General features: G+C 49.8%; 1 protein-coding gene across 3 annotated transcripts in view; it reads right to left on the bottom strand.

Annotated features, from left to right (window-relative positions):
- Window positions 1-890: 890 nt before the first annotated feature.
- ACTR1A (ARP1 actin-related protein 1 homolog A, centractin alpha (yeast)) overlaps window positions 891-16,635 on the bottom strand; it is a 22,083-nt gene continuing 6,338 nt past the window's right edge. The window contains exons 2-11 of one of the 3 annotated variants that reach the window (XM_011957383.1): window positions 12,225-12,289; window positions 10,421-10,496; window positions 9,520-9,645; window positions 7,278-7,402; window positions 5,831-6,047; window positions 4,701-4,793; window positions 3,685-3,859; window positions 3,521-3,582; window positions 2,816-2,856; window positions 891-2,643 (exon numbers count right to left, since the gene is read on the bottom strand). In XM_011957383.1, the coding sequence (XP_011812773.1) occupies window positions 2,541-2,643; window positions 2,816-2,856; window positions 3,521-3,582; window positions 3,685-3,859; window positions 4,701-4,793; window positions 5,831-6,047; window positions 7,278-7,402; window positions 9,520-9,645; window positions 10,421-10,496; window positions 12,225-12,289 (1,083 nt within the window). In that variant the 3' untranslated portion in view covers window positions 891-2,540. The remainder of the gene's footprint in view (window positions 2,644-2,815; window positions 2,857-3,520; window positions 3,583-3,684; window positions 3,860-4,700; window positions 4,794-5,830; window positions 6,048-7,277; window positions 7,403-9,519; window positions 9,646-10,420; window positions 10,497-12,224; window positions 12,290-16,635) is intronic. The other 2 variants (XM_011957385.1, XM_011957384.1) reach the window with 2 other exon arrangements.

The following is a 16,635-nucleotide window of genomic DNA, read 5'->3' as shown; positions in this document are numbered from 1 at the left end:
AAAAAAAAAAAAAAAAAAAAAGGCAGAGCTTTGGGAAATTGCTTAATCTTTTCGTAGCTTGAAATCCTTATCTGTAAAATGGACAATAAAAGCACATATACTTTGTAAGGTTATTGGGAAGATTAAATAGGTTATCATTTGTCAAAGACCTGGCAATTTTCCTCTCAAGTGAAGGTTTTAAATGGAGAAGTGATTAATCAGGATATCTGAGCATGGGTCCTGGAAACTGCATTGTAATAAGCTCCCGGCCTTCTTTTTTTTTTTTTTTTTAGACAGAGTCTTACTCTGTCACCCAGGCTGGAGTGCAGTGGTGCAATCTCGGCCCACTGCAACCTCCACCGCCCGGGTTCAAGTGATTCTGCTGCCTCAGCCTCCTGAGTAGCTGGGATTACAGATGCCTACCACCGTGCCCAGCTACTTTTTGTGGTTTTTAGTAAAGACGGGGTTTTACCATCTTAGCCAGGCTGGTCTTGAACTCCTGACCTTGTGATCCACCTGCCTTGGCCTCCCAAAGTGCTGGGATTACAGGTGTGGTGTGAGCCACCACGCCCAGCCAAGTCCCTGGCCTTCTTATTCATGTGACAGTTTTGAGAATCTTTGATTTCAGGGATGTTGAGAGCCACTCCTGTCATCTGGAGTTGAGTCTCACCCATGGGCTAGAGTGTACACAGGAGTGGGACCTTCTGTTCTTGAACTTAGGCTGTGGTGTGATCACCCTTTGCTCGGCATCCACCTGACAGGCTGGGACTTGGGCTATGTCCTGGACAAGGCTGGCTGGTGCAACGATGCCCTCTAGAGGATGGATCAAGCCCAGTCACCACCTCAGATTCAGGGCCTGCTACTCTTCGTCTTCCCACTTGGCCCTGGTGACAGACAGATACAGGCCCAGCTGATGTGTCTATTGGAACGACTTTATTTCAGTACACTGGGCCCCACCAGGCAATGTAGTTTGTGCGAGGCTGTGCGAGGGACAGGCTTGGGCTAAGAGAAGGGAGGTGAGTTGGTTAAGTGCACTGCAGTCCGCGGGGCGCTACATTGCTTTCACACATACCTGCTGCTGCGGCCCACACCTGGCAGGGGCCTTTGGTCATATAGGACGGCGTGGGGGAGAATACTGTGTGAAGTCTGGGATTGGGGTGGGTCTTGGTGTCACAGGTGAGGGTGCCGGTGAAGACAGGCTGGCACCAGCTTTGCACCATCTAGGCTGAAGGCCTTTGGACCACTCCTAGGAGTCAGGCCTGGCTCCATTAGCTCCTGGCACTCTGGTCTGGCCCTCTCCCTCCTTAACCAAGCAGGTCCACGGTCAAGAATGGCACAAGATCAGCCCAGAGGGGGCCTTCCCACCTCTACAACCTAGTCCCCTGGTCAGCTACAGTGGCAAAAGGCAACTTGGTAAATTGCAGCTTTCTCCAGTCTTAAGGGCACTGGCTCTCCAACACCCCTCCCTTGCTTAGGGGCCTCTGCCAAAGAAAAATTTTACCTCCTGTTTCAGAAAATCTAACCAGTAACCAGCCTGTTGATTCCAGGGCAGTGAGCAAGAGGAAAGGGGAGAAAGAGCCTGGTGGGAGTGTCTTTGAGTGTAGCTTCCAATCTCAAATGGTCCTGCAACCTGTGGACACTGTCAGCTCACCATCAGCTGGGAGAGGTGGGACCCTGGAGGCTAAGCTTAGGTGCTGTAAACATTAGTGTAGCAAGGCAGGAGGCAGTGAGCTCCCTTTCTCCAGCCCCTAACTGAACAAACACTTCAATAAATAAAACTGAAGATGGCATTGCAACAAGAACGGATGGAAAGCGAGGACCTGGAACCAGCAGGTGCCTTAAACTCTCCCAAGGTCCCCAAAAGGGGACTGGGCTGGGAACATAAACTCTGCAGCCATTCAGAGAGAGGACTGCTCCTGCCCTCCTCCAGTGGCCGGTGTGGTCCTGTTCCCTGGTGAACACGAGGGCCTCCTGCTCTCTCCTAGATCCAGTCTCCATAATAGCTCTTGGGGTGCTTTTCTAGCCTCCCAAACCAAAATGGCAACAAAACCAGACAGAACTCAACCCCAGCCCCAGTCCTCAGTGTGCAGTCAGGAGGCATCGATAGTGGAGTGACCAGCAAGGGGAGGCAGCAACTGCCTGGGGCCTCAGGGCACCCTGGGGGTGGGCGTGAGGGTGGGGCCAGCCCAACCAAGGATGGGCAGCAGCAAGGTCTCCCAGGGGATGGGTTACCTCCCTCTGTCTCCCTGTGGTAGTAAACAGAGTCCCCCACAGCCAGCCAGAGGCCACCTAAGGAGGGAGCACAGCCTCTGCCAGCGCTCTTCCCTGTCAGGAGCCAGTTAGCGGTCAACCCCAGGCCTCAGGCTGTCACCATCGCGGGTAGTTCATCGTCCTTTCTGGGCCTGGGGTCCCTGGGCCACACGGCACTCGCATGTGCGCACACATTCATATCCACACACGCACTCACACACACAGGCAGTTCCTCGCAAACACTCCGACTCAAGAAAGCGAGTTTTAAAGTGGAGTTAACTTCAGAGAGAGGTGAAGATGATGTCCCAACATTAGAAGGTTTTTCTGTGGATGGATCGGGCACCGTCTTCCTCATATTCCTTCTTGGAGACCCACATCTTCTTAAAGGTGTCCAGGGAGGCAAGGATGGAGCCCCTGGAGGGAGGAAACCCAGAGGAACCGTGTGAGAGAGAAGTGGGTGTGTGTGGAGCCTACCTGTCCCTTGGGGCCAAACCAAATCAGGCTTTTCTTTAGAGGGATGGGGTGCTGAGGGATTATCGGTGCCATCAATTCCTGTTCCGTTCTTACTCCCAGAAGAGCTACTCACCCAATCCACGTGGAATACAGTCTCTCCTGAGGTGCAGATATCTGCAAAGGTAGGGGGAAAGAGAAATCTGAGACTTCCAATCCTCCCACTCCCTTTCCCTACAAAGCTTCTCTTTCTGCCCATGGCAGGGGATACATTTCACACAAGCCTGAAGCTCTGGCCTCTCTGGAGGGCACTGTGGCCAGCCTCCCACTCATCTGGGGAAGTAGGTTTCCAGTCCCCACAGGTCCCAGGGAAGCTGGGGCTACTGGGCGGCCAGGGAGAAGCAGACTCCGTGGCAGGAACTGTACTCCTTCCTTTAGGATCCCTACTCTCCTCAGACAGCCAACTCCCTTCACCTGTCACTAAGGTGGCAGACTGTGTGACAGGGGAGCCACCTGGGCAGGCGGCACAGCAACAGTCAGTCAGTCTCCTCTTAAGATTATAGTTTCCCTGAAAGATCATGCAGGGGGCGCTCTACCTAGTACCCTGCCTCATCTGGGTATTAGAACTGCCTTCCTTTGACGTGAAGAGGGAGAATGAGAACTCAGCCTCCCTGTGGCTGACCTAGACCTCAGGGTCAGTGTACAGGCTGGGAACCTGGTGCTGCTTGTAGAGCCACGGCTGCCTGAAGAGCTTGGGCAAGGCTAGAGGGAAGCTACACCAGGTGGGACTCTGTCCATGGAAGCCCAATTCCACCCAGGCCAGGCCCCACCATGCTCCTACCCTGATCTTCACATCTTTTGGAGCTAGTTTCTTCACTTCACTCAGTAGCCTGTCACCAAAACCTGAACGGGCAAAGAGGAGAACTTCAAGTCAATTCTCGGGGTGCCTGGAGCCAGCAGGAGCCGAACACTTCCAGGGCAAGGGCTCCAAGAGAAAAGACCAACCTTTGAACAGGGTAGAGCCTCCTGAGAGGACGATGTTGGAGAAAAGCGTGCGTCGCAGGTCCATGTCTGACTTCTGGATGGCGAACACCAGGACCTCGTGGATGCCTTCACTCTCCTCTCCAATTAAGTCTGGCCTGAAGAGCAGCTCAGGGGCCCGGAATCGGGAAGGACCAATCTGCAGGTAGGAGGACCAGCTGAAGATGTCGGAGCTGGGACCAAGGTCCCTTTGGGAGTGGGAATGGAAGAGGCCCCTCTGCACGTCACTTAGTAACTAGGTGGCTATGAAGGCCAGGCTCAAGACAGACTCTACATGTCAAGGGCTTAAAGAAACAAAGATAGGGCTCCTGGAAACTAGTGAGGGGAGGCTCCTATCTTTCATTCTTGCTCTGGCATTTTTCAGCCAAGAGGTCTTTGACATCAATACATGGATTTATTTACTCATGGAAACGTCTTCCGAGCAATGGGGGTTCAAAGGAGGGGTAACTTACCCTACACTGCGCCCAGGTGTGGTGAAGGATGGCACTAACCATCCCACTTCCTAATCTCATACCGATGTGGGACAATCCCTTAGCAGCTTCCTCCCCTCTAGCGGGAGGGAGCAAGGTTCCTGCTGCCTCCTCTGCAGGAGACAGGGCCATTCATGCTCAGGAGCTCTGCTGCTCCAGACAGAGGGTGTAAAGCTGGGGTGTCCAATCTTTTGGCTTCCCTGGGCCACAATGGAAGAAGAATTGTCTTGGGTCACACATAAAATACACTAACACTAATGATAGCTGCTGAGCTAAAAAAAAAAAAAAAATTGCAAAAAAAATCTCATAATATTTTAAGAAAGTTTACCCATTTGTGTTGGGCCTTACTGAAAGCCATCCTGGGACACATGCAGCCCATGGGCCAGGGGCTGGACAAGCTTGATGTGAAGGGACTGGCCTGCCAGACTCCAGACCTTCATAGGGAATTCTGTTTGGGCCCAGAGCTTCTGTGGACCTAAGGGGACCGAAGAAAGATGGCAGGCCACCTACCTCAATGGTGCTGCCATCAGGCAGGTAGTACTGAGCCTTCTCTGTCTCTAGCGTCTCATCCTTCTGGGGGTTTATGGATAGGTAGCAGGCTCTCTGCAGAATCAAGCAAGACAGTCAGGCTGGCAGGAAACCTGGGGCACACCCGGTCAAAGGCCCAGGGGAGGAATGTGCTGCTGCACAAACCTGTCTAAACACTGTGATGGCCCCAGTGGTCACTATAGCTGCTGCCCAGAAGCAGGGGCAGGGAGGTCTCTGTTGGCCTTCACTGGGTGGCATTTAGCATATGAGTTCTTATCTGCTCCACCTTCCTGGTGGGCAAGCTTGGAAACTTGGCCTCTGGATCCTAGGTCTGAGACCACAGCCTAAGTTCAGACCAGGCCCAGGCATCTTTCTCCTTCTACCACTCATATGGTTCTGGTCCTCCTCAGCTCCGAGGTTTCCCTATAGCCACAGGTGGCAGGAGGGTTCTTTTTACTTACAAAGACAAATGTTTTAAATGTATTATGACTTCTTCAAGAATGTTAAAAAGTGAAAATAAAAAATCCAGGACTGGGCGCAGTAGCTCATGCCTGTAATTTCCAGTACTTTGGGAGGCTGAGGCGGGCAGATCACTTGTGGTCAGGAGTTTGAGACCAGCCCGATCAACATGGTGAAACCTTGTCTCTGCTAAAAATACAAAAATTAGTGGGGTGTGGTGGCAGGCGCCTGTAATCCCAGCTACTCGGGAGGCTGAGGCAGGAGAATTGCTTGAACCTGGGAGGCGGAGGTTACAGTGAGCCGAGATCAAACCACTGCACTGCAGCCTGGGTGACAGAGTGAGACTCCATCTCAGAAACAAAACAAAACCCTATGTAATTTGCATATAAGGTATAAAAAACATGCGGAGCCTCTATGTAGCCATCACCCAATTGAAGAAATGGAAGCAGCTCTCTTTCCCCTAATAAGACGGCAGCACGTCAGCAAGGCGAATCTGTCAGTGTGAAGTTGGGGAGACCTAGCTGGAAAGAACAGGGCCTCACCAGGGACCCTCAGGTAGATGCTTCACCTGGCTTTACTGACAGGTCACCAAGGTCCTGGATGCTATGCTCCCAACCCCCACTCCATCCCTAGGCCCAGGGGGCAGCACTTACTTCTTTTATGGCCTTGACAATCTCAAACTCAGAGGATGAGTGGAAGTCGTAGCCCTCCTTACGCAGGTAGAGGCGCAGGAAGCGAGAGACGTCCCGGCCCGCAATGTCGATGCGCATGATGGAGTGGGGCATGGCAAAGCCCTCATAGATGGGCACAGCATGGGTGACACCATCCCCAGAATCCAGCACCACCCCTGTAGTCCTGCCTGTGGCATAACTGAAGCAAAGGGGCAAATCATCACTCAGCACTGCTTCCTCACGCTGGGAAGAAATACACTTCTTTTTAGAGTTCAATGTCAGCTAAACTAAAGCTTGGGCCTGCCTCTCTCCAGAGGCTGTAGAATGGACTGGGTACTAAGGAAGCCTGGGTGTTGGAGCAAGCCATGAAATACCTGAAGGGAAGGAGCTGAGCTTCTCCAAGTTCCCTCCAAGCACCCAGAAGAGCAGGCCTTCCTGTGTGAGATGGCCTGGCCTTCAGCTGCTTCAGAGACCCAGCCTAGGGCCAGTTTTAACTCTCTAGACAAAAGGCAAAAACCCTCAAATGCCAACAGGGGCCAGGCAGGAAAAGTAAGAGTAAAGAAAAATAAGAATATTTTTCACTTCCATAAAAAATGAAGGCAGGAGAAGACCCTGCCTTACTGGTTTGAGAGCCCGGGGACCTTTGTCAGCCTCCCTCCAAAAAAAGGCAAGTGAGGCAACTGACCCCCTGCTCAGTGCGGGGAGGCCAACAGAGCATGGGCACGCTGTGGGGAGGGTGGGCTTGCCAGCCCCATCTCAAGTGGCAGCCGCTCTTCAGCTCTAGCTGATTTTTGCCCTGTGGGAATGTGTGCCTGGCATTCCCAGATCTTCCCATTTTTTCAGAGAAGCCAAAAATTTGGATTTTGATGGGACAGCTCTTGATTTTTAAATGCTGGCTCACGATTTGTTAATGGGGTCAAATAAATCCCATGTGTAGGTCACTCGTGGATTATCTCTGCCGTAGACCTCATCCTGGTGTGAGGCGGGGTAGGAGTGTGACAGGAGCCATGGGGAATGGGAACAAGGACTGTGGTGGCATTCAGATCATGGTTGTCTCAGCAGCCTGGCGGAGCAGCCGGCCACAGTAAGTACTGAATAATAAGCGGACACATTACAGGGGCCTCTGGGAAGAGCTGCTGCAGCATGTGGCTGCCTCGGCAGGCCCAGCCAAGGCCTTGGGGACCAAACCTACTAGGAGTCCTAACACTGGGATATGGTTAATAGCAGCCACATGTCCTCCTTTGCTTTCAACTACGAAGCCTAAGTCCTCAATTTCAGCAAAAGCCTCTCTCTCTTTCCTACCATCTTTAACCTTTCCCTAGCAGAGGGGGCTCAAGTTACTCTGAACTATCCCAGAGGGGAGTCAGGCTTAGCTGTGCCAAAGGACTGCTTTCCCCGCAGGGGGCCGGGATAGCCAGCTGCTACTCACAGGCTAAGTACAGCTTGCATGGAGATGAAAAGAGCGGGCACATTGAAGGTCTCGAAGAAAACTTCGGCAGCTCGTTCCCGGTTTTTTCGTGGGTTTAAAGGCGCCTCAGTCAGGAGCACAGGATGCTGGTGAAAGGAGCCCGGGAGACAATGAGGCCAAGGCCAGATTTCCATCTTCATTAGTCTTGGGGGAGAAGACCCTGCCTTGCTGGTTTGAGAGTCCGGGGACTTCTGTCAGCCTCTCCAAAAAAAGGCAAGCTGTGCCTGTCACCTATCACTACCCAAGTAGGTTTCTCAACTTTTCAAGCTAATGCCCCCTTTAAAATTTCATTCTGTCCTCAGCTGTGCCCCCCAACTCCCCTCTTTGTCCTCCAAGATTGTTATACAGGCCCCTGTGTCTACTGCATATCTCCAACTGTCAAGAAGATTTTGTGAAACTCTAAATTCCTGCCGCAGACCAGTACCAGTCTGTGACCTGTTAGGAACTAGGCCACACAGCAGGAGGTGAGTGGCAGGTAAGCAAGCACTGCTGTCTGAGCTCCATCTCCTGTCAGGTCATCAGAGGCACGAGATTCTCACAGGAGTGTGAACCCTGCTGTGAACTGCGCATGTGAGGGATCTAGGTTGGGCACTCCTTATGAGAATCGAATGCCTGATGATCAGAGGTGGAACAGTTTCATCCCGAAACCATCTGGCCACCCCAAACCCCCACCCCCATGGAAAAATTGTCTTCCAAGAAACTAGTCCTTGGTGCCAAAAAGGTTGGAGACCACTGCTTTAAAAAAACTGTCTGAAAACAGCCAGGCACGGTGGCTCACGTCTGTAATCCCAGCACTTTGGGAGGCCGAGGCGGGCAGATCATCTGAGGTCGGGAGTTCGAGAGAGACCAGCTTGACCAACATGGAGAAACCTCGTCTCTACTAAAAATACAAAATTAGCCAGGCATGGTGGTGCATGCCTGTAATCCCAGCTACTCAGGAAGGCTGAGGCAGGAGAATCGCTTGAACCCAGGAGGCGGATGTTGCGGTGAGCCAAGATTGTGCCATTTTACTCTAGCCTGGGTAATAAGAGTGAAACTCCATCTCAAAAAAGCAAGCAAGCAAACAAACAAACAAAAAACAAAACTGAAAACATCCCACCTGCACCTGAAAATTGATACACCTAGTCTGCACCTCTCTGCATTTTTTTTTTTTTTTTTTTTTTTTGAGACAGGGTCTCACTCTGTAACCAGACTGGGAGTTCAGTGGTGCGATCTTGGCTTACTGCAAACTCGGCAGCCCCAGGATCAAGCAGTCCTCCCACCTCAGCATTCCAAGTAGTTGGGACTACAGGCATGCACGATTACACCTGGCTATTATTTTTTCGTATTTTTAGTACAGATGGTGTTTCACCATGCTGCCCAAGTTTGTCTCGAACTCCTGAGCTCAAGAGATCCACCCAAAGTGCTGGGATTATAGGCGTGAGCCACAGCGACTGGCCTCCCTTTGCATTTTTGAATGGAGAGTTACTTCCTCACAAGTTAATAAGCACAGGCTGCACACAGTGGCTCACGCCTGTAATCCCAGCATTTTGAGAGGTGGAGGCGGACAGATTGCCTGAACCCAGGAGTTCGAGACCAGCCTGGGCAACATGGCAAAACTTTGTCTCTACAAAAAATACAAAATTGGCCAGGTGCCATGGCTTATGTTGTAATCCCAGCTACTTGGGCGGCTGAAGCAGGAGAATCATTTGAATCCGGGAGGCGGAGGTTGCAGTGAGCCTAGATCATGCCGTTGCACTCCAGCCTGGGCAACAAGAGCAAAACCCCACCACACACACACACACACACACACAAATTAGCTGGGCATGGTGCGGGGGGTGGGGTTGAGATAGGAGGATTACTTGAGCCCAGGAGGTCGAGGCTACAGTGAGCTATTGCACTCCAGTCTGGGCAAAAGAAGTTAATGAGCACAGGCTCTGAATTCTAAAAGACATAGGTTTGAATCCCATCTCCACTCTTTGTTCACTAGGTGACCTTGGAAATACAACTTGGCTCTTCTGAATTTGTTCCCTTGTTTGTAAAATCAGATAATACTACCTATATCTCATAGGAATGGTGTTAAGATTAAATCTGAATATGCCTGAAAAGCAAATGGCTCCAGCACTCTTGGCAGTGATCATCATCCTCCTCATCATCTCTTAGGGTAGGAGTTTCACACAGCTTTGCATACCCTACAGCAGTGCCCTACACACAGGATCCTCACCTCCTCTGAGAAAGTCTGCAGCTGGTCCTTAGAATAGACATATTGCCAGATGCGTTCCATGTCGTTCCAGTCCTTGACAATGCCATGCTCCATGGGATAGCGGATTGAGAGCAGCCCTCGGTGCTCCTGGGAAAAGAGAACAGGACTTGCAGCTGCTGTCAGGCTCTGCCCAGGACCCTGCTCTCCCAAGACTGAGCAGTGCAAGCTGAATCCCTCGCAAAGAAGCCTTAGCTTCCTGAGCTCCCACCCTGCTGTCCTTGCCCAGGGCTAAGGGTAGGCACTCATTCTCCAGGTCTATATACTGTTTGCTGCAAACTGCCCTCATTCCTGAGGAGCTGGCAAAGCAGGGGGCTTCTGCATGGCCCCTCAGGTACCTCTAGGGCAAGTGGCAGAAGGCACCTTCCTCAGTGCCTGGTTCCAGGACACAACCTCCTGGCTCCCACCTCTGGGCCTCAGCACTTGAAGCCAAGGATGGCAACAGCGATTCTGCTGTTCTGCTTACGAGAGGATGCATGAGGGCTCTGCCAAACCTGTATGAATTAATTCATCCCTAGGGTACCCCAGCCAGGATCTCCCCACTGAATATTGTTTGTGAAAAAAATAACTAACAATTTGATCACTGACAAGGCAGTGACAGAATGCAGAAGACAACAGCCCTGTTTTCTAGACTGGTCTCAGTGTTTCCCAAAGTGAGGTCCCAGGTATTTCTTCTCCAAGACCACAGGCTCTTCCTGGGAAAAATAAACCACTAGACCTAGGATGAGAGAATCAAAAGGGAGATTTTCAGAGAAAGTTGCCCCTTTTACTTCTGGGTGTGTCCAAATGTTGGGACACGTTCCATGTGGTGAATAATGAAGGTCCTCTGCTGGCTTGAGGCTTGTTCTGTAGGCCTGGGAATTACCTCGGCTTTGGGGCCAATGAAGATGTCGCCTTCAAGGGCTCCTGCCATGACACGAACGTGCTTGGGTCGGCCCACACTAGGAAAGACAGTGAAGAGGACCATCATTTTTCATTTCATGACAGAACACAGGAAGGATGTATAGATGTACACACACACTCAAATTCTACTGAGATTATCTTCCAGGAGTGAGGTCACAGTTGATTTTGATTTTCTTCTTTATACTTTTCTGTATTTTCCACAATTTCTAAAATGAACATGTATTATATTATTTATATATTATTTCATATTTTATTATATTTATTATAAATTATGAAAACATATTTTTAGAGTATTCAATACCTTTAGTTCTTCTCTTTCTCCAGTGTATGTACAGACCAAGAAAGATGAGAAAATGAGAATTTCTAAAGGAGTGATTAACTCAAAACATTTTAGTGTCCTTAGTCCCCTTCCCAGGATCTCTATGTAAAACTGTGATGCTGGGCTGGGCTCGGTGGCTCACACCTACAATCCCAGCACTTTGGGAGGCCAGGGCAGGTGGATCATTTGAAGTCAAGAGTTTGAGACCGGCCGGGTGCGGTGGCTCACGCCTGTAATCCCAGCACTTTGGGAGGCCGAGGTGGGCGGATCACAAGGTCAGGAGATCGAGACCATCCTGGCTAACATGGTGAAACTCTGTCTCAACTAAAAATACAAAAAAATTAGCAGGGTGCGGTGGCGGGAGTCCTGTAGTACCAGCTACTCAGGAGGTTGAGGCAGGAGAATGGCATGAACCCAGGAGTCGGAGCTTGCAGTGAACCAAGATTGTGCCACTGCACTTCGGCCTGGGCGACAGAGTGAGACTCCGTCTCCAAAAAGAAAAAATAAAAAAAAGAGTTTGAGACCAGCCTGGGCAACGTGGTGAAACCCCATCTCTACTAAAAATACAAAATTAGCTGGGCATGATGGCACATGCCTATAATCCCAGCTACTTGGGAGGCTGAGGCACGAGAATCACTTGAACCTACAAGGCAGAAGTTGCAGTGAGCCGAGATCGCGCCACTGCACTCCAGCCTGGGCTACAGAATGAGACTGTCTCAAAAAACAAACAAAAAAAAACTGTCATGCTACAGATCGAACAGATAGCCTCTTCCTTTCCCTCCCCCTTTAAGCCCTTCCTGTAAGCCTCTGTGTTCTTCTCCTGCCTGCAGTCTCTCTCCCTTAGGAGGAAAGTTCTGAGAAACTCCTCATTAAGATGGTAGAAGGGCTGTAATCCCAGCACTTTGGGAGGCTGAGGTAGGCAGATCACAAGGTCAGGAGATTAAGACCATCCTGGCTAACACGGTGAAATCCCATCTCTACTAAAAATACAAAAAAATTAGCCAGGCATAGTGGTGGGCACCTGCAGTCCCAGCTACTCGGGAAGCTGAGGCAGGAGAACGGCGTGAACCCAGGAGGCGGAGCTTGCAGTGAGCCGAGATTGCGCCACTGCACTCCAGCCTGGGCAACAGAGAGAGACTCCGTCTCAAAAAAAAGATGGCAGATGGGTTAAATGTTAACCCCCAGCCTGGGTGATAGGAGAATTTTAAAAAGAGGGCTCCACCAAGAGGCAATCATCCAAAGCAATGAGTTACCAATGATAAAATTTTTCAGCAACAGATAAAATTGGATTTTTAAAAAGAGGCCTCTGATCTGTGCCTCTCAAATGGTACCATGTAGACAACTGTTTTCCTTTATTGACTCCAAACCCAGCTCCTGTCCCTTATAAGGCTGGACCTACAACAAAGCTGATGAACTTCCAAAACGTCTAAGCTACAGAATGACTTACTAGTTTGGAAAGCAGTATTTGGGGATCTGATCACCAGCAAAACCAGCTTTAATCACACCGGATCCCTGAGGAAAGAGGAGAGAGAATGAGGAGTCAGAACTATCACAAATACAAGAGGAAAAATACATTATATGGTACCATTTTTATTTAAGAAAAGAAAGTGGCCAGGCGCAGTGGTTCACAGTTGTAATCTCAACACTTTGGGAGGCAGAGGTAGGCAGATCACTTGAGGTCAGGAGTTTGAGACCAGCCTAGCCACTATGGTGAAACCCTGTCTCTAGTAAAAACACAAAAATTAGCCGGGTGTGTTGGCATGCACCTGTAGTTCCAGCTACTTGGGAGGCTCAAGTGGGAGAATCACTTGAACCTGGGAGGCAGAGGTTCCAGTGAGCCAAGATTGTGCCACTGCACTCCAGCCTGGGTGACAGAGTGAGACTCTATCTCACAGGAAAAAAAAACCCCAAAAAACAAAAAAACCTAATATTTGTATATAATATATACATTTATTTGAACCTAGAAAAAAGTGAATGCACACCAAAAAAAGGGAAGTGGAAATAGGATAGCGAGGAGGATTCTCACTGTATACTAAACCATATTGTGTGATTTTTCTGTAGTCTCTGACTTTTCTACATTGAACATGTTTTGCTTTGGGAATTAAAAATACTAGTAATAAAGGGAAGAAAAAGACAGAAAACCTGGGGAAAGAAGAAAGTACCTAGAAGCATCCAAAGAGCCAAGTTCAGGAACATAAGGTGGGAAAAGCACGTGATTCCTTGTTATACCACGGAGGGGCGCTTTTAACCTACATTCCCAGCTCAGGCCTGAACTCTCCCAGCTTCCAGGGACTCTGTGACAGACACCACCATGAGCACTGTCATGCTTGAAACGGACTCCCATGGAACACGTGCTGTCTGGTTCTTATTGCAGGGGCAGAGCACTATGCTTTGGGAGATTTTTGTTGTTTTGTTTTTAACTATGCTTTCCTTTTACTCCTTGGTCTCCTGATGGTAAAGAAAAGCAAAGACCTAAAGCCTCGTCTGAGAAAAGAACAGAACCACAGTCCTGCTGCTCCAATACTTGGTATGTTGAGTGAGCTGTCCAGAAAAGAATCTAAGTTCTCCCAGCATCTCAGGTACCACCCAGGGCCCAATCAATGTAAACATTGACTATAGACACAGAGACCAACCCTGTGCAGGACAGATGTCAAGGCTTAATATTGCTTGTAGATACACCCTGTCCTCTTCCGTGTTTTCTTCTTTTTTGAGACAGAGTCTTGGTCTGTCACCCAGGCTGGAGTGCGGTGGCACAATCTCGGCTCACTGCAACCTCTGCCGGCTGGGTTCAAGTGTTTCTCCTGCCTCAGCCTCCTGAGTAGCTGGGATTACAGGTGCATACAAAAAAAAAGCCTGGCTAATTTTTGTATTTTTAGTGGAGACGGGGGTTTCACCATGTTGGTCAGGCTGGTCTCGAACTTCTGACCTTGTGATCCACCTGCCTCGGCCTCCCAAAGTGCTGGGATTACAGGCATGAACCACCACACCTGGCCTCCTCTTCTTAACTCTTCTACCACCACACCTGATATCCTCGCCTTTCTAACCCAACATGGTTTGTAGCTGTACCTGTAGCTGGGGCAAGCCTTTTCCTGCTGCCTGTTGACCACTCTCCTGGGGTGGAATGTATTTCCTGACCCCACTCTGCAAGCATTGAACACACCAGGAGACGCTAAGTAGCCAAGGTTATCTGCACCAAAGGCTTCCCAGCAACATGCCTGCTTCCCTCCTTGTTTCTCTTATTCCCCCTCTTCTGCAGGCAGAGGGGGAATGAGACTGGCCATCTGGTGCCTGCCTCTGGCAAGACAGAGGTTGGTGGAGGAAGCAAGTGGTTGAAGGAAGCCGGGCGTGGTGGCTCACGCCTGTAATCCCAGCACTGTGGGAGGCCGAAGTGGGGCAGATCACATGAGGCCAGGGAGTTCAAGACCAGCCTGGACAACGTGGTAAAACACTGTCTCTACTACAAATACAAAAATTAGCGGGGTGTGGTGCTACACATCTGTAATCGCAGCTACTCAGGGAGGCTGAGGCAGGAGAATCACTTGAACCTGGGAGGTGGAGGTTGCAGTGAGCCAAGATCGTACCACTGCACTCCAGCCAGGGAGATAGAGTGAGACTCCATCTCAGAAAAAAAAAAAAAAAGAAGTGGTTGACGGGCAGAGAAAGTGCTATGAGAGGAGAGCAGGGCAGCCAGTACTCTAAAGGAGCAGGAACCTTTGCCAACAGAAGAGAGTGAAAACAGAAGACAATGTGCAAACTCATTGGTCTGGGCAGTACAACAAGGAGCCTGGAAAAGGTGCAGCTGTCAAGTGAGCTGAAAGACTGGGAAGGAGGGGGAACTTGCCTACAAACCCAAGGGCTCTGAGAGCAAGGCACAGACAAGCAAGAAGGGAACTCCTAGAACTTGTTTGCTCAGGCTTCCAATGATTGCTCACTGCCTTCATCTGGGTGTGGTGATGCCAACAGACTAATTGGGTCTCCTGGCAGAGGTTAAAAACAAGAGAGGATGACAATCTGTCCTTCAGACCCTAGATATTTTTAAGAGATGATTTTCCTGGGTATTTGATTTTTAGTTTACTAGCAAAAGGACTAGAGTCTGGGTAAACAGGCAGATTATGAAATCAGATTCATTTTTTCTTCTCTGTCCTTCCTAGCACAGAGTATAAAAGGCCCAGTTCAAATATCACCGCCTTCCTCCTGAAGAAAAATCTCCAATTGGAATGAATCTTCCTATTATCTCACAGCAAATTGCCATTACCTGCACCATGAGGTGGCATGCACTTCATTCTGCTTTCTATTACAATGTAAGGTTTCCACTTTCGTCTCTTTTCAGTCGAAGTTCCTTAAGGGTAAAGTACATTTCGGCAGTATCTGGCATTTGCTGGGTACTCAACAGATGCTGGCTGAGTAAAATTAAAATCAAGTGCAAATGACTGGCAGATAGAACCTAAAGTATGGAACCTGAATGACCAGCTGAAATGACAGAAGCCCCAGGCAGAGGTGGTTCAGGAAAGGGGAAAGCAGCACTGGGAGTGATGCACAAGATGGAACCAGACCCAGCGTGTCCTTGCAGCCCCAAAGCAGGCCTGCCAGGTCAGTCATAGGGTGAAGAATCAGTGGAGAATGAGGAGCAGCTAAGCTGCTTCGATTCTGCTCAAGACATACAAATTCTGCTCAAGAGCATACAAAAGGGTTACGTCCATTTCTTTAAGAGTATTTACAACTAGGAACTGTGTACCTGGCAAATAAGCTGCCATTGTCTTTGTTATTCACTCTGGCAAGGCCAAATGAACATGCCTGGTAGAGGCTCCTTGAGTAGTCTCGGCTGGGTGTGGTGACTCATGCATATAATCCAAGCACTTAGGAAGGCTGAGGCGGGCAGATCACTTTGAGGTCAGGAGTTTGAGAGCAGCCTGGCCAAAATGGAGAAACCCCATCACTACAAAAAATACCAAAAGGCCAGGCATGGTGATTTTGCCTAGGAAGACTGCCTGAGCCCGTGAGGTCAAGACCAGCCTGCACAACATGGCGAAACCCTGTCTCTACAAAAAATACAAAAATTAGCTGGGCATGGTGGTTACGTGCCTGTGGTCCCAGCTACTCAGGAGGCTGAGGTCGGAGGATCACTTGAGTCTGGGAGGTCAAGGCTGCAGCAAGCTGTAATTGCACTGCTGCACTCCAGCCTGGATGACAGAGTAAGACCCCGTATAAACCAACCAACCAACCAAACAAACAAACAAAAAGTATGGCTGGGTGCAGTGGCCCACATCTGTCACCCCATCACTTTGGAAGGCAGATGCGGGAGGACTGCTTGAGGCCAAGAGTTCGAGAGACCAGCCTGGGTAACATGGCAAAACCCCATTTCTACAAAATATTTATTTTAATTTAATTTAATTTTTTGTTTTGAGATGGAGTCTGGCTCTGTCACCCAGGCTAGAGTGCAGTGGCACAATCTCGGCTCACTGCAACCTCTGCCTCCTGGATTCAAGCGATTCTCCTGTCTCAGCCTCCTGAGTAGCTGGGATTACAGGCATGCGCCCCCAAGCCCGGCTAAGTTTTGTATGTTTAGTGTAGACGGGGTTTCACCATGTTGGCCAGGCTGGTCCCTAACTCCTGATCTCAAGTGATCCACCCGCCTTGGCCTCCTAAAGTTCTAGGATTACAGGCATGTGCCACCATACCTGGCCTACAAAATATTTAAAAATTACTCGGGCGTGGTGGTGCGGGTCCATGGTCCCTGCTACTTGGGAGGCTGAGCCCAAGAGGTCAAGGCTGCAGTGAGCCATGATCTCGCCACTGCACTCCAGACTGGGCGATAGCGTGAGCCTCTGCCTCAAAAAATATATATAAAAAAATTAAAA

The sequence above is a fragment of the Colobus angolensis genome, unplaced genomic scaffold (genome assembly GCF_000951035.1).
Source record: "Colobus angolensis palliatus isolate OR3802 unplaced genomic scaffold, Cang.pa_1.0 Scaffold44, whole genome shotgun sequence".
Classification (NCBI taxonomy): Eukaryota; Metazoa; Chordata; class Mammalia; order Primates; family Cercopithecidae; genus Colobus; species Colobus angolensis.
The sequence above is the reverse complement of the archived record's forward strand: the minus strand, read 5'-3'. Positions and strand labels throughout refer to the sequence as shown.